Genomic DNA, 18,701 nt, shown 5'->3' with positions numbered 1-18,701 from the left:
TGACGCTCCCCTAAACCCCCTGTGCCCCTCCCTGGTGCTGCTGCTTATTAGGAGCCTTCCTGGGGCAAATGCAATTAGTGCCCAGGCCTGGCACGGCTGCTGCCCACGCTTGGCACTGGCAGCTGCCCCGCAGGGACGGGTCCTCAGCTGGCATCATGAGAGCACCATGGTGGCATCCAGGGGTGTTGCTGCCAGCCCCCCTTGGCACCACCACGGTGGGTGCAGGGGGGGTGGGGGTCCCTGGTGAAGCTGCAGGGTGGGGTGCACCCTATTGCTTCACCCTGGGTGAGCCCCATGTCGGGGTGTGGGTGCCCGGGGCCATGTCAGGGTGTCCCTGTGGTGAGGGGTTTCCCTGTGCCCACAGCACAGTGCATCAGCTGGGTGCCCTTTCAGAGAGGGGACCCTGCTGGGGAGGGTTGGGTGGAAGGCCCCTAAATGGGTCCTCAGGCTCTGGGGGAGAGGCTTGGTGGGGTGCTAGGGGGGCTGGTGGAGGGGCAGGGAAGCCCCCCCCCCCCCCCCATGCGCAGGCACTGCCATTTAGGGCTTGGGGTGGACAGGGTGTGCCGGTGGGAAACTGAGGCAGGGGCGGGGCGGGGGGTGTCGCACGTTGAGCTGTTATTGAACCCAGGAGTCCGGGCTCCTCCACCCCCAAACCAGAGGGGTCTGGAGGGGCGGGGCACTGTTAGGGTCCGGCATCCACCTCAGGGCATGCCGTGCCCGGGGGGCAGGTGGGTGAGCCCGGGGGGTGCCGAGCCCCGAGCCCCCGTGTGCAGCAGCAGGAGGAGGAGGAGGGGGAGCGTGGCGGAGCTGGCTCCCACCCAAGCACTGCAGGACATGGGCGGGCACGGTGCTCCCTGCCTGGCTGCCAGCGCGCAGGCGACGCTGGGGGACCAGCGGGGGGGACAGGGCCCGCTGGGACCGCAGCCCCCCGGCCCAGAGCCGCACGGCCCCGTGCCCACCGCCGGGCACCTCCAGGGCATTGCCCCGGCACCGGAGCTCGTTGCAACCGGGGGGGACGGGGGGGCACGGCTGGATTTGGCCGCCCCCCCGAGCGTGCCTTGTGCAGAGGTCGGCCCCTGCACCCCTCTCCCAGCCGGGTGACCCCCGGGCAGGGGCACCATGACCCGGCTGAGCTGGTGCTTTGCCACCTTGGCTCGCTGGGGAAAGTCCCTGGTGTCCTGCCTCCTGCCCCTCCGCGCCTGCCGCCGCCGGGAGGTAAGCGGGCACCGCCGGGCACGGCATTAGGGTTAGGGTCTGCAGGGGGGGCGTGGAGCCAGGGCGGGCTCTGGGGGGTGCAGAGGGATGGTGGTACAGGCTGGCACTGGTCCTGCGTGCTGCGGGCAGCGGGGGGTTAAACCGTGCATATGCATGCCAGGGTGCCGGGCATGTCCTCTGCCCCTCCTTGTGTCCCCTCCCCAGCGTAACACTGTGACACCCCCCCCCGCCCCCCACCCCGTAACCCGCACCCGCGGACCCCTGCAGTGCCTGGCTGGAGGGGATCTGCTGTATAGCGTTTCGTGCAAAGGGATCTGCTGGGATCCGTGTGTCCTTACAGAGTGAGCGCGGAGGCAAGGGTTGTCCCTGTGTCCTTACAGCGCCTGCAATGGGGGGACCCCTGTGCCCGGCATGAGGAGAGCCCTGTGCCCATAAAGCACCCGGCATAAGAGATCCCTGTGCCCATAAGCACCCAGCACTGGGGAGCTCTGTACCCTTAAAGTGCTCAGTCTGTGTGGGATCCCTGCGCCCAAGAAAGTGCCCAGCATGAGGGACCCCTGTGCCCGTAAGCACCTGGCATTGGGCATCCCTGTGTCCGTCAGCACCTGGTGTTGTGGGATCCCTGTGCCAAAAGGTTGCCCTGCACAGGGATCCCTGTGCCCATGCAGTGCCCGCCACGGAGGCCTGTCCTGCTCTGCTGCATGTGCCAGGGAAACTGAGGCAGGGAGGGGAGAGGCTGGTGGAGGGCATGGGGCTCCTGCTCTGGCACCCTCACTTGGTTCCTTAACCTCTGGGAAGCTGCCTCGTGCCCGGTGGAGTGGCACGGGCCACTCTGGCTGCACCATGCCAGCAAAGTGGTTGCCAAAGTCACTGCCTGGCAGTGCTTGGGGGAGTGTCACTGCAGGGTGGTGACAGGCCAGTATGTGCAGGAGCAGGGACCCAGCCTGGAAGACAGAGAGGCCCCTGGATCCATGGGGACCCCAGAGCATGCAGGGGACGCAGGACCGTGAGCTGCTGGGGGCGTGGGTGGGTGCTTAGGGCTGTGGGTGGGTGGGTGGCACTGGTGGGGTGTGGGGCAGCAGTTGTGTGGTCCTGTGTCCATCCCTGTGTCTGTGTGTCCCTGATGTGGGTGTGAGAAGAGGGACTCATGGGGGTGTGTAACGCACATGCATGCTCGTGTGTGTGTGTGTGTGTGTGTGTGTGTGTGTGTGTGTATTCATGAGCATGCAGATGGGGCTGGGGTGAGAGTGAACTGCAGCTCGCATGAGTGTGGATGCACAGCAGGTCCCTTGGGAGCTGCCGTGGGGTGTGTGACCTTGTGTGGGTGTGGGTGTGAGCATGTGCCGGCTCATGGGGGGTGTGCATGTGTGTCTGCCCCCCAGCACATGAATGTGTGCTGGGTGCAGTAGCAGCGGGTCTTTATGCTGGTGTGAGCTGTTAGAGGGGTGTCCCCCTCCCTTCCTGTGCCCAGACAGGCACCCATGCACACGGGTGCCCACCTGCCACACGTGACATGGGCTGTATGTGTGGTGTGCATGAGTGTGCCCCGGCATGTGCACCGGAGGGGTGCTTGTGTGATGTCTGCATGCGCCCTGTGCACCCAAGGGCACTATGGGGACATGTCTGCTGGAAGCAGGTGTGGGGTGCTTGGGGACATGGTGACCCTGGGAGGGGGGACTCAGAGGACTCATGCCAAGGCTGGCCCTGCACTGGGTGTCCAAGCCCACACCAGTGGTACTCATGGGGTGTGTGTCCCTAATCTGTGCCCCCCTGGTGAGAAAATGAGCCCTAAATGATGCTCACGGGTAGTGTCCCTGCAGCCACCCTGTCATCATTGCATGACCCTTGTCCCTGCCCTTCTGAGGGGCCCCAGGCTTTTGACAGCAGTGAATGGGAGGGGGCGATTTATTGGGGGGGTGGGGACACCCCGCTCCACTGGGGCTTTCATTTGTGGGCAGTAATGAGGTTGATTAATGAGGGCTGTAATGATGGGGGGTGTGTATGGATGGGCGCTCCCTGCCTGCTTGGAGCTGTGAGCAGGATCAGGCCCCCTATCCTCCCCCATCCTCCCCCCACTCCTGGGCCTGGCTGGCATGGGGAGGTAGGGGTTGCTGTCCCCATCTGTCCCCTGTCCCAGCTGGCACATCCCCACATCGGTACCTTTACCATGGGCTGTGTGGCCACGGTGGAGCCGTGGGGTGGAGGGCGGTGGGACAGGGATATTTTGGGGATGGGGTGAGGCACTTTGGGGAGGGTCAGATGCCACCCCAGCGTCTGGGAAGGGCAGCCCCCCCCACGCCCTTCCTCTCTGGGCTGGGGGCTGCAAGCAGCATGCAGATGGGAAACTGAGGCACAGGTGTGGGGCAATTACAGTGCCCACGTCCCCTCTGTGCCCACGTTCCCATGTCAGCCGTGGCTCATCCCGCCAGCGTGTCCTTTCCCCCCGCACGTCCCCCAACCCTGACTCACACCCCCGTGGTTTTGGCCAGCTGAGCACAAGTTTCCAGGCTGGAGCCGAAGTCAGTGCTGTTGGGGGTGTGTGGGGGGGGCCGTGTGCTGCCTGGCCAAGCCCCCCCAGGAGGGGCTGGGGCATCCCCCTGCCAAATCTTTGCCTTGTCAGGGCCAAGCCGCTCCCTGACCCGCCTGGAGGTTGTCCCCCCTTGCTGAGGCCCCCCAGCTCAGCGCATGGATGTCTGCCGGTCCCTCCCTGTCTCTCATCCCAGGACCACCCAGGGGACACGGCTGGGGATGGGGGACACACACACACACACAACCCGCCGCAGGACCCGCTGGAGGCCGGAGGAGGGATGGGGGTGAGGTGGGGGGCGGGTGCCCCCCGGGTGAGCGGAGGAAATGGATCCCAAATGTGTGTAAGGGGATAAGAGGGGGGCCGGGACGAGCCGGAGTTCCACTCGGCCTCCCCAGTCCCGCAGCCGCCCTGTTGGAGTGGGGTCCCGGCCGCCCCCGGGGCCACGGCGGGCGGGGTGCTGGTGGGCGTTGTGGGGGTCGGGGATGTGTGTGTGTGTGTTTGCCGTCCCCCTTCTCCCCTGGCTGGAGGGGCGGCGTGGGGCCGGGGCGGGGCGGGCGGGCGGAGCGAGAGGGCTGGGGGGCTCGGCCGGCCGCGGGGCCGCGCCGCGGGCAGCATGACCGGGCTCTGCCTCTCCTGCCTGCTCTGGGTACGGCCCGCACCGGGCAGCACCGGGGGACGCCGAGGGGGAGCGGTACGGCAGCGCGGTGGGGCCCGGTAGCGGGGTCCCGGAGCGGGGCTGGTCCCGGGAGCGGGCGGTGGGGGAGGGACACTGGCAGCGGGGGGACCAGGGGGGACCGGCACAGAGCGGGGGTGTTTGGAGCGGAATGGGCGGACTGGGAGCGGGGGCAACCGGCAGTGCTGGAGCGGGACCGGCTCTGGAGGAACCGCGATCGAGCGGAGACCGGCAGGGACGGCCGGACACCGGGGCAGGGCTGGGGGGAGCGGACCGGCAGCGGGGCCGGGAGGATCCCCGGGGACTGGGGGGAGCGAAGCGGGACCCAGCCCGGGAGAGCGGCTGCGGTGGGCACCGGGCTGGGGAGTGCACGAAGGGGACACGGGGATGGGATGTAGGACAGGGACGCTGGGCTGGGGGGACCCCGGGTGTCTGTGGAGGGGGTGTTGAGTTGGGGATGCTGACGGTGGGGGGCTGATCCTCCACAACACCCAGCCTGCAGCACCCGCTGGGGGCCCCCGTCATGCCCCAGATCGAGGTTCTGCAGCTCCACTGGAGGGGAGGAAAACTGGGTAGACCGGGGGAATCCAGTTTGTGCTGGAGGTTGGGGCTCTGACCCCCCCTTCAGTCACCAAAGTGAGCTGGGCCCCGGGGTGCAGTGGGGTGCAAAGTGCTGGGTGGGCCTGGGCCCACAGGGCTGGATCCAGATGTCCCGGTGCCCCCCATCCACCCGGCTTTGCAGCCTCAGGAGAACTGGGTGTCCCAGTTCCCCCCTCACTGCACCTCGCTGCAGTGCTGGGCAATGAAGCCAGGCCTCCCAGCCCCTGATTAATCTGGCATCTCTTCCCGGCTCCTCTTCCAGCCCAGGACACCTGGGTCCCCTTCCAGCCTCCTTGGGTCTACGTGTTGGGGGGCGCATGGCCAGGGATGCCCGTGTCCCTCCCTGCCCCTCCTGCACCATGTGGGAGCCGGCCCCTGGAGGTGGGTACCCATGGGTGTGTACCTAGGTGGCATCCCCAGTAGGACCCCCAGACCGCCTACACATCCCCCCAGTAGTTCCCAGTCCTGGGGGGCAGGGAGGCTAATTGGGATCCTGCCAGTATGGAGCTGGAATGAGGTTGTTTCTTGGGATGGGCTGGTTCCCTGGCCAGTGGGGTGGCACTGAGTGGGCAGGGTGCCCCTCCTGGCAGCAGGGAGTTGGGGTCGTAAAGCCGGGCGCTGGGTTGTCAGCCCTCTGGCATGGGGATGGTGTTGGCAAGGGGACAAGTGGAGGGGGCTCTGAGGGATGGGAACGGGGCGGGAGACAGCTTTTTCCCTAGTGAGGATAATTGTGGTTAATGAAGCAGGCCCATGTTAACGTGTGGGGCCAGGGCAGGGTGGGGGGGCGCATGTGTGGGAGACGCTTCGGCATCCCTGAGCATCCCCCGAGCATCCCAGCTGGCTCCCTGGGAGCGGGGAGCAAGGCCTCTTCCCGGGCACCCCACAGCAAAGATGCTGATTTGCATATGCAAATGAGCTCATGGCATCGTTAAGCCTTGCTATCACCCAGCAACTGCGACGTGGGAGCCCCCGGCGCAGGGGAGCTTTTCCCACGGCTGCTGGATGGGTGACGACATGCCTGTGCACATGTGTGTGCATGCGTGGGTGTGTCCCCAGCTGTGTGCTCCCTGGTCCCTTGTAGGGTGGCACAAGCGCTGGGGGCTGCCAAGGGACCAGTGAGTGGCCATGTGGGAACCATCCAGGGAAAAGGGCCTTGCACAAACATGTACAAACCCGTTTTGAGTGTGCACATGATTGCACACGGACCTGCATGTGGGAACACGGAAATCTGCCCATGTCTGCTGCTGCTGTGGCTGGCAGGGATGTGCACACTTGCGCACGCTTGCACACACTTGCACGCTTGCAGGTGTGCATATGCATTCAATGCCGTGACACACACGCCACATGTAGCACACACAGCACCCTCACAGCCCCTGGGGTGTTTGCACACATGCGGGCGTGTGGTGCACACATGTGGCCCTTCTGCCTGTCCATGCATGCACCGGTGAAACTGAGGCAGGGAGGGTTTGGGGGGGTGTACCTGGCACGTCTCCCCTGGCTCTCTGGCATGGTGCCGAGTCTGGAGGAGAGCGGGGCGCCAGGGTGAGAGGGGGCTCCTGGGCCTCTGCTTAATCTCATTAGTCTTGGCATGAAAAGGCGGATTTACAGGGGCTCACGTCTTCATCTGGCGGCGGGTGGGTGGGCAAGGCTGGCGTGCTGCCAGAGGATGCGCCCCTCTGAAAACAGCCCGGGGAGGGGGTCGGGAGGGGTGCTGGCTGCCTGCAGCTGTGCCAGGACCCCGCCCCCCCCGGCTCTATTAATGAGCACATGCACACACTTGCACACTCGTGCCCCAGTACCTGCACACGTTTGGATCCATCCTCTGCTTGCACTCGTGGCATTGGCCTCCCCCTGCTGTGGGCTGTGCCAGGCAGGGTGGGGACAGCCGCTCACGCTCAGTGGGCACTGCACCCCCATGTCACCCTGTGAGACACACCAGCACACGCTGCCTGGTGTGCACCCCAAAACACAGTGTGGTACTGAGACACCCCCCTGCACGGGCACCCTTCTGGCAGCACCTACACATACCTGGGTGTCTACATGTGTGTTTGCACATGTGTCTGTGTATTCACACATGTACATGCAAACACGTCTGTGCACGCACACGTTTATATATGTGCATTCACATGTGCACACAAGTTTGCCCACCCATCCGTGCATACAAGCATGTTCACACCCCCCTGTGCATGCAGGCGTACGTACTTGTGCCTGCACACACGTGCTCGCAGAAACACTTGTGCGTAGGCACGCATTCACAGGCACACGCGCGAATGCACCGACACGCAGGGAGACGCAAGTGCACACCCGTGTGTGCACGTGCACACGCATACGTATGTGCACGCACACGTGCTCCCACACGTGCGGACACGTGTACACGCAGGTGTGCATCTGCTCACGGGTGTGCACGCACAGTGCGTACGCGAGCCTGCGCACACGCGGCCCTCCGGGGCGCACCGCCAGGGGGCGGCAGAGACTATTTAAAGGGGCCGCTGCAGTGGGGGGGGGTGCACTGGCCCTGCCCACCCAGGCACGAGACTGGGTCCCCCCTACGCCGTGCCCACCGTCCCACGGCCCCGGCCCTGCAGCAGAGGGCACGGCCCCGGGTGATGGGGTGCAGGGACACACACACACATATTTCTTCGCATGGGGGGGTGGGTGGAGGATGATCCCCTGCCCAGCGGGAAACTGAGACAGGGCAGGGGTGAATGCCCAGGCCTGCGTGCCTTCTCGTTCCTGCTGACGAAGCCGCATGTCCCCCCAGCCCCAGGACCTGGAGGCCCCTCCGGCACACACCTTCAAGATGACGAGCTTCAAGAAGGTGAAGGCATGTGGGATCTGCCGGCAGGCCATCACGCGCCAGGGCAGCACCTGCCGAGGTGAGCTGGGCAGCGGGAACGTGCGTGTGAAAGGGGGTGTGCTGGGGGGTGAGGACATCAGGGGATGCGTGTGTGTGCCTGCATGTACAGCTGCGTGCACAAGGATGTAAAGGTGGGAACATGTGCCTGTGCCAACCTGTGTGCACACGCGCGTGTGGGCGTGTGTTAGCTGGGGAGCCTGTGGGTGTGCAAGAGTGTGTGTGGTGCCTTTGCAGCGGGAAGGTGGCAGGGAGGTGAAGGTGGCCCATGGAGGAGGCACCTGCATGGGTGCATGTGGCTGTGTGTCAGCTGCATGTGCACGCATTGAGTGTGAAACTGTCACTGCACTCATATGCACGCGCATGCAGGTCTGCGCAGAGGTGGGTGCTCAGGCCTGCTGTGCTCCCTGCCCATGGCGCCCAGTGGGACACAGGCAGTGCTGCGGCACTTCGCACGTGTGTGGTGCTGCCGAGCCCCGTGCAAGGGGTGGTGGGCGGAAATGCCGCTGGCCATGGGAACAATGTGGCTTCCTGCACCGCAGGAAACAGCCCCAAGGGGAGACAGGGCCCGGGGGGCGGCCGTGGCTGGGGTCACGCTGTGCAGAGACCCTCATGTCCCCCGGGGATGGAACGCGTGGCTTTGCAGGGCTGCCCAGGTAGCGTGGTGGTGCCCTGTATACGTGCATGTCCCCAGCAGTGGCAAACAGACGCCCGCACAGACTGTGTGCAAGTGCCATCGCCTGCAGGGGCATGGGTGTGAGCGTGCAACAGCAGCGTGCGGGCGAGTGGGGCACGGGCACTGGCAGTACCCGTGCAGTGCTCTCATTCATGCCAGTGCATGTGCGAGGCCTCATGAGACATGTCCGTGCGTGGCCTCCCTTCACGCTGTTATTCCCTGGGTCCTGGGGTTTGCACGCGCACACGCTCCCTGGCACGTTGGCACTGGGGGGGTGGCTCATGCGCATGGTTGTCTGCCCGAGTGCTGCATGCATGTGCACATAGTGCTGTGCCGTGCTAGTGCCACACAGAGTGTGTGTGTGCAAGGCGTGGGCATCCGTGTGCGCATGTGCGTGTCCTGGCTGCCTGTGCCCGGTGCCGAGGTGCTCCATGCCCTGCAGTGTGGGGTGCCACCCCCTTTCCTGCCCTTCATGTGGGGTGCCTGTGGGCTGCCCCCTGGCCACGACCCCTCTCCGGACCCCACTAACCCTCTCTCCCCTCTCCCTGCCACAGGCTGCAAGCTCTCCTGCCACACCAAGTGCCAAGCCAAGGTAAGGCCGGTGCCCTGAGGCGTGCCTGTCCCTGCCTGTGGGGGCCCTGGGGACTCAGGGGGGATGCAACGGTCCATGCCAGCTGACTTCACCCGATGGGCACCCAGATGGGCTGGTGGCTGTGGGCTGGTGGTGGTGGCACTGGTGTCACCAGCAGGTGAGGCTGGCAGTGCCATCCTGCTGCCTGGTCCCTGACAGCACGTGCCTGTCCATGTATGGGGCTGGATTTTGGGGTGCAGCCCTGCTTGGAGGGGGCCGGCAGGGATCTATGCCCTGGCGCCTGGAGCAGGGTGCCCTTTGCCAAGGTGGGTGCTGCAGCACGTGGGTGCCATGCGCCACGGCTGAGTGCTGCTGGCGGCACACACACAGGCTGAGCACCGCTCCCAATATCCAGCGCCGCCAGGGGCGGATCTCGCTGGCAGGAGGGAGCAGAGCCAAGGATGCCTCGTGGTGATGTCCGTCTGTCTGTCTGCCGTGCTGGTGGAGGGGGACCCTACGGCAGCCCAGGTCGTCCGGGGAGCTGGAGGTGGGCATGGTACCTGCTGCTGTGCTGCCGGGGAAGGGGAGGCTGCGCGTCCCTGAATCCCTGGGGAAGCATGCCTGCCAGCCGGCTCTGGGGCTGGCATCTCGGGTGGGAAGAGGCTGGCGCGCCCTGGGCAGGCAGCGTAGGCTGGGACGTGCCCATGCCCGTGCCCGTGCCCATGCCCATGCCCATGCCCGGCCGGGCAGGGAGGGAGAGGAAAGGCCCGGGGTGGGAGGCCTGTGCCAGGGGCCGGGCACGCGTCGGGCTTTGCAGTGTGCCACGGCGTGGGTGGTGGCACGGGGCAAGCACTGGGAGCAGCCCTGGCACTGAGCCCCAGCTGGGGTGTCAGAGGAGTGGGGGCTCCGTGGGGATGTGCCTGGCACCTTGGGCCCGTAGCAGGTGGGGCAGAGGTGGCCGTGAGGCTCGGTGGGGCTGTGCCACCCTTGGGACCCTGTGCCACCCCAGGAACCCTGTGCCACCCTGGGGAACCCTATGCCATCTTGGGGACTCTCTGCTTTCCCAGGTCCCTGTGCCAGCCTCGGGACCCTGTGACACCCCAGGGACCCTGTGCCAAAGACGCCCAGGGCTGAGGCCAGAGGAGGTGGCTTTGCCTTGATGCCTGTGTGCTGTGGGGAGAGGCGATTGGGGGTGTGGGGTGAGGGGATGCCTGCAGTACGGCAGGCGGTGGCAGGGAGTATCTGCCAGTGGTTTCCAGGCAGGAGGGAGTGTCGGGAAGGGTGTGTGTCTGGGTATGTGCCCAGTAGGTATTCTCTGATGTCTGATATGGGGTTGTGCACTGAGGGGGGTCACACCAGGGTCTCAGCATCTGGGTAGCCTGTGTGCAGGGGCAGCCTGTGGCTTGCTCCTGTGGCCGGCTGCATTTCATTAGCTTCCATCACCTTTCCCATGCTCGCTGGAAGCTGGAGTCCCCTTGGTGGGGCCGGCTAACTGAGGGGTGTGCTGCTGGGGGGTTGCGTGCATGGGGCCAGGGCCAGGGGCCTTCTGCAGAGCTCCTTTGGGCCAGCGCCCAGGGAGGGGCTCCTCCAGCTGGGCAAGCGGCCAGCTGACTCACACACCGCCTTATTATTGTAGGGTCTCTGGGGAGGGCGCGTGTGGGGAGGGGGGTTGGCACAGAACAAAAATGGCCTCTTGTCTACCTGAAGCCCCTCACGTTTAACCCCTGCACCCCCAAGGTACTTTGGAGCAGGAAGATGAGCTCATCTCCAAAGTGCTGGCAGCTGCACCCCCCAACACTTCCTCCTCCTGCCCTAGCAATGCTGCCGAGGTCTGGTGTCCCCACCTCTGGTGGCTCCTTGCCCTGGAGCCTGTCCCACCATCATCAAGGGCAGCATCTTCCCCATAGTCCCCGTATTTACCCCCTTGGGACCTGTCCTGACCCCTTGTTCTGCCCCCCTAGCTGTCCCCCAGCACGGCTGGGCTCCCAGCCAGCTGCCTGCTGGCCCAGCTTGAGGGAAGCCCCAGTTAAAGACCCCAATGGACTGGGTATGGTGGGAGGTGGGGGAGACGGGAGAGACAGGGGTGTGGGTAGGGGGCTGATGGGGTGTGAAGGGTTGTACTGGGGGTGATGGGTGTTGGGTGCCAGGGCTGACATGGGTGTGTCGGGGATATGGGGGGGGACTGGGGTGTTATGTGGGGACACTAGGGAGGTTTTGGTGTGCTGGTGAGTGTCACATCCTCGAGGAGGCAGTGAGTAGGCAGAGCTGTGTCCCAGGGCAGCAGGACCTGCGCCTCGGCAATGACCTGCACCCCTCGAGGTCCCCTCCTGCCCAAGGCACAGTGTGGGGGACAGCAGTGGGACCCGTGCCCTGCAGTGGTAGTGACGCTGGCGGGGTGCCCAGTGCCCGTGGGCGGCTCTCGGGGTGGGCAGGGCAGCCGCACACACATCAGCTGGGAAGTACGACGCCATTCTCATGCCCATGTAAGGCCCTTCTCTCGCACGGCCCCTCCGCTCAGGGATTTTTCCTAGCTTAGCCAACTTCCCTTCCTCCCTCTGAGCGGGACAGATGGATGGATGGACACTGGTGTGTATCTGACCCCTCCAGCCTCCCTCCCTCCCTGCACCAAAACTGCCTGCCCAAAGCAGGGGGATGTAGCTTCCTTTGAAAAGTGGGGAAACCGAGTCACAGAGCTGTGTCCAGGGGCAGCCAGAGGTGGGCAACACTGTGTGGGGTGCAGTGCTTTCTGTGGCAGTGGTTAGGCGCGGGTGAACCCATGTGTTGGCACATGCCGGTTGTGGCACAGCCAGGATCTGCTGGTGACACTGCCCTCCCAACCCGGATGGAGGGATGAGGCTGAGGGTGCTCTAGGCAGTGGGGCCATGCAGGCGTGTCCTAAATCATGGAGCCAGGGAGGTTCTGGGGGCTTCCCCGTCCCCTGGGATGCAGTAGTTCTGACTGGGACTGGGTTTTGCCATGATGCTGCTTGGAGAGGCTGAATAAAGACGGGGCATGATGCTTCTCCTTATGGTGGGAGCTGGCCTGGGGATGGCTGGTTTGGCCGGTGGACAGGAAGGGCTGCGGCAACTGGCTGCTGAATCGGCTGGCTATCTCTGGCGGAGAAGTGGTGTCTGTGCCAGCCCCTGGGCCTGGAGGGGCTCCAGTGTGCCCTGCTTGCCCCATGCCACACCGGGGCCCACAGGTCCTGGGGGAGTGGGGGTGCTGGACTGTGCCAAGAGGGGAAACTGAGGCATGACACATAGCATGGGGCTGAGACATCTGGGGGCTGCCTTGTCCCCTGGTGTCTTCCCCGAGAGAGCTGACAGCAGGTGCTGGAGCCGTGCCAGGGTGCTGGGCCATGTGTGTAAGTATGTGTGTGTCCATGCATGCGAACACGTGTGTGTGAGTGTGCATGTGTGAGTCTGAACACAAGCGTGTTTGCATGATCATGTGTGTGCATGCATGTGTATGATTGCGTGTGCTCACAGATGCACAGATGTGTGCGTGAGCTTGCAGCAGAGCGCACATGCGTGTGAGAACATCCATCGGTGTACAGGTGTGCTTGCACACGGGCAGGTGGTCACGTGTGTGTGCTCCCAGCTCAGTGCCATCCATCCCTGCTGGCCTTGTGCCAGGCCTAGCTTGTTTATCGAGTGCCCCCCTGCGATGGGACTCCTGGGGGGGTTGTTTGTCCATCATTAAACCGGAGGCTGGAGTGGGGCCAGGGTTGGGCAGCGAGGCGCGTCCCGGCCAGAGCAATGGCTCCTGGTGCCTGCAGCGCCTATGGCCCTTGGCAGTGAGGGGAGGTAATGGGACTTGTGCCAGGGTGCGTGGTGCTGGCAAAGGGGACGTGTGCCTCCTGCCCTCAGCTGGTGCTGGGGACCCCTTTGCCTGCAAAGTAAGTCAGGACCAGGAGGGTAAACTGAGGCAGGGAGTGGTTGGACCATTCTGGGCAGGCTTGACTCATGGTGATGGGCACCCCACAGCCATGCCATGGCTGGGGGCTCCAGGTAGTGTGGAGGTGCTCAGCGAGGCTGTGCATGGCAGGCTGCCTGTGGCTGTGCCAGGAGCAGTGGCTGCAGGGAGGGAATATCCATGTCCCAGCTGCAGTGGGCTCGTGCTAAGGGGATATGTGGCTGTCCTGCCCCAGCCACTCTGCCCTGCTGCCTCCTCCCTGCACAGCACAGGGGATGACATGCCAGTCACATGGGCAGCTGCCCATCCTGTCCCAGTCCCTGATGCCCCGTTAAAAGCCACCGCCCCAGTGCTTCAGGACAGCTAATTCACAACACCCCTGGTCTCCACAACAGAGCGGGCGGTGGGGGTGGGGGTAGGAATGCTGCAGGAATGTGTCCTTGGCCCTGGCATGGGCCCAGCTGGGGTAGCGGGATGAGGGGCTGCGGGGGTCAGCCCTGCCCCAGTGCCATGCCAGGTCATGTTTACGCAGTGGGTCCTGGAGGGGATTCTGGTTTTTTTCTTCTCCCTCTTTCCTTTTTCCCCTTCTTTACGTCACTGCCCAAATATTCGTCCTCTCTCAGCTCCGGGGGTGGTGATGGTGGGGTCAGCTCCGCTGCTTGGAGGAGCTGGGGGTTCTTCTCTGCACCCTCTGGGTGCTGCTGGGTACAGGGAGGGGGGAGGGCGAGCAGGGGAGCGGGGATGCTGAGACTGCCCACGCCTGCTGTGCTGGGAGGTGCCAGCCAAGCAGCGGCGATCACCAGCCTCCCTCCTCAGGGGCTCCCAGGGCCATATCCAGGCTCCCAGGGTCCTGCAGGGGTGGGAGGCAGGATCCAGGCTGGACATGGGCTCCCACTGTGAGTCTCTGCTTTGTTTCCCATTGATTTTCTCCCTTCCTGGACCACTTTGCATCTCCCATGGTCAGCCCTTCTGGGACCTGCCCTGGGAAGGGCTCTGGGTCCCCCAGCACCCGCCGGGGGTGGCACTGACCCCAAACCAGCAGAAAGGTCTGGCTCAAGAAGGGGTTCTACCGACCCTGTGCTGGCATTTCTTCTCCCTATGTGCTTTCACCTCCAGAGATGACCCCCCCACCCCAGCATCTGGGTCCCCCTTTTTCGGCTGGTATCGGGGGTGGTGATGCTCAAGGGTGCTTGTTTTGGGTCGTGGAGGAGGTGGTTCAGGTGGGGATTCTCCCCCCAGTCTCTGGGGCTGCTGGGGGGATGCCGTGGGACTCAGGGGTCACAGGAACACTCGGCCAACCACCAGACCCACTCCCACTGGTGCTTTGGCCCCGATGGCTACCGATGGCTCTGGTAGCTGGTACCAGCTGGTATTTCATAGCTGGAGTTCAGGGACATTGTCAGGACTTCTCTGGCTGTGTCCTGCAAAGGGGACACGTTATCTTCCCAGGGGACAGCTCCCGTCACCCTGGGGACGGGGACGTACTGTCAGTGCCCTTTGCTGATCCACTCACTTCCATCCTGCTTGGCCACTGATGCTTTCCCATCTGGCCCTGTTTTTTTCACTGTTGGTGTTTCCCAGGACCCGGGAGCTGTCCCATGGCCACTTCCCAAGGAGCCAGGGCTGGGGGAGTCCATGCAGGGGTCTGTGCTAGAGCCGAGCCAGGGGCTGTGCCTGGCTCCCCTGGTGCGGGGTCTCCATTGCCCCTCCATCCCAGTCACAGCGCTCCCCTCTTTTTGAGATGCCTGGTTTTTGGGGGCTGTGGTGCTGGGAGGGGCTTGCTTGGGGGTGCGAATGGATCCTGGTGGGGGGGTTTTGTCCCCAGAGAAGTGGCTGTGGGGTCCAGCCCCGTGCCCTTGGATGCCGGGGAGGGCAGCAGGGCTGGTGCTTGCTCAGGTGGGGGTTGAGGAGGTGCCCCTTGGGGATGTCGGGGCTCTGTTGCTTCGTCCTCGGCTGTTGGAAGGGTCCGCTAGTGTGCCTCGGTGCTCCTGTCCCACGGCACCATCCGGCTGCTGGGGAAACTGAGGCATGGAGGGGCTGACCAGGGTCTGCTGGAGTGGGATTGCACTTGCAGGGGTGATGCATCTTACAGGAGATTTTGGAGGAGGGCAGGGGAAGAACCCCTCGCCACTGACCCCTTCCTGTTGACTTTTGGAGGGGTGGCAAGGCAGGAGGGGTCCCCAGGGTTTTGCCCCATGCCAGGGCCAGCCCTGGCGTGTTGGCTGAGCCTGCGGCCTGAGGACGGAAATGCAAACAGGAACGGGGAGGTGTTGGGCGAGAAAATGTCAACAGCACTGGGCCGGGTGCCTGGCTTGCCGCCTCCCCAGCTGGCTCGTCACTCTGTGGGTGCTGCTGGGCGGGCTCCCCGCTGGCCCACACCGCTGGGGGCTTCCCCCCTTCACTCCCAGGTCTCCTGGCACTGAACACTTGCCCTTGCAGCAGGGCCGCGGCTGGGCTGTCCCAGAGGTGGCCCAGAGAGGAGGGGTCCATCCATCACCACACAGAGGCCCTGAGGAGGAGGAGGAGGAAGGGACATGGGAGGAAGGCAAGGGGGATGCTGGGCACACCCTGGATTTGGGACCAGCGAGCAGGCACTGGCATGGCTGCATGTGCCAAGGGACAGCTGGGGCTTTTCCAGCATTTTGGCTTTGCTTTTTAATTGGGGGTGGGCTGGTAAATCTTCACATCCCCCCAGCGCTGGGGCTGCGGGGCACCTAAGGGACGTTAATTGGGCACCCCGTCCCGTATGTGGTGGGGGGGACACCAAGTCGTTCCAGGGGGTGCCAGGCAGAAAACGCCCCAAGCAGGGCCCCACACCCCCGTCCCTGCCACCCCCCCGCCAAGGGCACAGGGACGCTGGTGGCGTCACGCGGGGCGATAAGGCCCCGACCCCGCTGCGCCCCACTGCCTGCTGTGGCCCCTCGGCACAGGGTGCGAGGCGCTGTGCAGGGGGAGGCAGTGGAGGTGTGTGGGGGGTATTTTTTTTTGGAGGGGGTCTGCCCACTCACCGGCACCCCTCGCCCAGGGCCAGCTGCCCGGGCCGGGCTCTCGGTTGCCTTTAAGGGCATTTTTGGGGGAGGCGAGGGGAGCGGAGCGGGGCTGGACTTGGAGCGCGCTGTGCAGCTGGGGAGAGAGGGAAGAGGAGAAGAAAGAGGGAGAAGGAGCGAGAGGAGGGAGGGGAGCGGTAAAAAAGCCGCCCGGCACCCCCTTCCTCCCCAGGGCCGGGGCCAGCGCCCCCGGGCTCCCCAGCCCCTGGCCGCCCCGGGGGTGCGGAGGGGAGCCGGGTCCGGCGGGACCCCCCTGCGCCCCTCCATCGCTGGGGTCCCGCTTGCGGGGAGTGAAACCCGTCGGTCTCTCCCCCTCCTTCCCTCCCCTCCCTCCTCCCTCCCTCCTTCCTTCCTTCCTTCTCCAGGCTTGGCCCGGGGAGGGAGGGGGGCTCTGCCTGCAGTCTGCCTTCACGCCTGCCCGCCCGGGCGACGCCGGGCTCCCGCCTGCCCCCCCCGGCCACTCCGGCCGCCCTCCGGCCGCCCCCCGCGCCCCCCGGGCCAGGTGAGGCTGCGCTGCCGTCCCCTTCGGATGTAGGCAGGAGAGACCCCGGATGGATTTCGGGAGCGTCATGAACCAGGTACGGGCGGGCGGCGAGGGTACGGGGGTCCCCAGGCCCCCCCCACCCCGGGGGAGTGGGGTTCTGCGGGGGTGGCATCTCTTCAGGGGGTGGGGGACACGCGTGACACCCGAGCGGTGATGGGGTGGTGCGTGGTTGGGGGGTGGGTGCTGCCCCCTCCGTGTTGGGGGGTCTTCAGTTGTCGGTCGCCAGAGGGGGGTCTCGGGGTGCGGGGGGGCTTGGAGGGGGCGACGCGGTGCTCGCAGGGAGGAGGGTTTGGGGAGGGGGTGGGGGCCGGCTTGCTGCCGACTGAGAACTGTGAGCGGCTCGGGGGGGCCGTACCCACCGTGCCCACCTCCCAACCCCGCGGGGCGGTGACCCGCAGGGTGCCCCGGCGGGGGGACATGCATAGAGGCGCTGGGGTTTGCGTCCCCTCCTAAATGCGCAGGAACCTGTCCCTGGGGAGCGAGGGCTGCGCGGGAAAGCGGGGTCCTCCCGCGGCACCCCGCTCCCGCCCCACGGCCGGGGTGGCGATGCCGGGCGGGTGCCTCTCATCCAGGGGTGGGGGACACAGGAGAGGTAGCCCCTGGGCCGAGACATCCTGGCAGCCCACGGGTTAACCCCCCCTCCTCGGTCCTGCTGCGGGACCGTCAATGGTTAAACCCCGGGTTAATGAATGGTGAGGAACCCGGCAGCCCCGGGGGGTGCGAGCCACCCCTCGCTCCCCCCGCCCCCCCCCCCCCGGCAGGGACCCCCGGCCCCTCGGCGCCGCCGGGCCCGCAGAGGGTTAAATCCGGCAGGGCAGGTCCCGGCGCAGATGTTTTTGGGCTGTGCTCCTGGGAGAGGAAACGGCCGAGCGAGGCATCAGCCCTCTTGGTTTTAAGGGGAAAACAAGCAAAAAAAAAAGGAGAACGGCTCCGTTCCCGCGGTGCCTGATCCCGGTGACCCCGCTGTGGGTGCTGGGGGGCAACTGGCAGGGATGGGGGGGGTGATGGTGGCTGAACCCCCCAGGTACTCATGGGGGGTGTTGTGGTGGCATCTGCTGTGTGCCTAGTTTGGGGGTGCTGGGGTTACCTAAGCAGGCACCTCTTCTCCCTGCAGCACGGTGGCACTGGGAGGGCTGTGTGTGCCCTGCCTGGAGTCTGATGCCATCCCTGGGGGCGACACCCCCGCGGAAAGCGGGTCAGGAGAAAACGAGCTCCCAGCTCACACCCTCTCTGATGGAGCCTCTCTGTTAGCCATCCCACTGGCCCCTGCTTCAGGAAGGGCAGGGCTGGTGCCCCTCTGTGTCCCCTCCTTTTGGGGTCCCAAGTTGAGTGGTCCATTTGCACCCTGACTTGTTCGGGGGTGGTGCTGGAGCAGACCCATGCCCTGTCATGGGCCACCTTCCTGCTTGCTTCACCACTGTCCTGTGCCTGGCCTCATGCAGCCCATCCCTGGGGCATCTTGTCACAGTGCTGGCAGTCCCTGATCAGCAGCGGAGCTGCCCCACTGGGTGTTGGGGTGCAGGGAGAAGAGAAGCCCCACAGCACAGCCCCTGTTCCCAACCCCACCCCAACACCATAGATGGGGGCTGCTGCTCAGTGGTTCAGTTTCACTGCAGCATATTCAGCTCTATCCCATGGGGCAGGGACACAGCACTGACCCCAGTCTTCATCTGCTCGGGGCTCGCCCCCATGAGGGGAGCCCCAGAGCTCAGTGCTGGGGGGCACAGATCCCCCCAGGCCAGCCAGGGCTTACTTTTAGCACCTTGACAACCCCTCAAGGTGGGTCACAGTGCTGGCAGGTGCCCTGATGCCATGGGGCAGCCCAGAGCCTGTGGTGGGGTCTCTGTGTAGAGGGATGGAGCTTCCCTGGTGCTCCATCAGCATGGTGGAGGGGATCCATGGGGTAGGGTCCTACACAGGGCTCATGATGGGGCACAGGCAGCCGACCTGCCTGCTCATGGGCCCGTGTGTTGGCAGGTCCCACACAGGTACCCATGCTCCAACCAATCCCCTGTCAGAATCCATTTGTTGAACAGTTCCACGTGAGAATCCGTGCACTGACCAATCCTGTGCCGG

The 18,701-nt window shown here is 65.2% G+C and overlaps 1 protein-coding gene across 16 annotated transcripts in view; it reads left to right on the top strand.

The window, feature by feature from the left end:
- The first annotated feature begins 3,952 nt into the window (after positions 1–3,952).
- The window catches only part of TNS1 (tensin 1), a 65,978-nt gene continuing 51,229 nt past the window's right edge, over positions 3,953–18,701 (top strand). For 7 of the 16 annotated variants that reach the window (XM_075093135.1, XM_075093148.1, XM_075093147.1 and 4 more), the window contains exons 1-3: positions 4,325–4,436; positions 7,780–7,894; positions 9,103–9,140. In XM_075093135.1, coding sequence (XP_074949236.1) covers positions 4,359–4,436; positions 7,780–7,894; positions 9,103–9,140 — 231 coding nt within the window. In that variant the 5' untranslated portion in view covers positions 4,325–4,358. Of the gene's footprint in view, positions 4,029–4,321; positions 4,437–7,779; positions 7,895–9,102; positions 9,141–15,981; positions 15,999–16,048; positions 16,660–18,701 lie in introns of those variants that run through there. The other 9 variants (XM_075093141.1, XM_075093150.1, XM_075093136.1 and 6 more) reach the window with 5 other exon arrangements.

This window comes from Phalacrocorax aristotelis, chromosome 5 (genome assembly GCF_949628215.1).
Source record: "Phalacrocorax aristotelis chromosome 5, bGulAri2.1, whole genome shotgun sequence".
Classification (NCBI taxonomy): Eukaryota; Metazoa; Chordata; class Aves; order Suliformes; family Phalacrocoracidae; genus Phalacrocorax; species Phalacrocorax aristotelis.
This window is presented reverse-complemented; position numbering and strand designations above follow the sequence as displayed.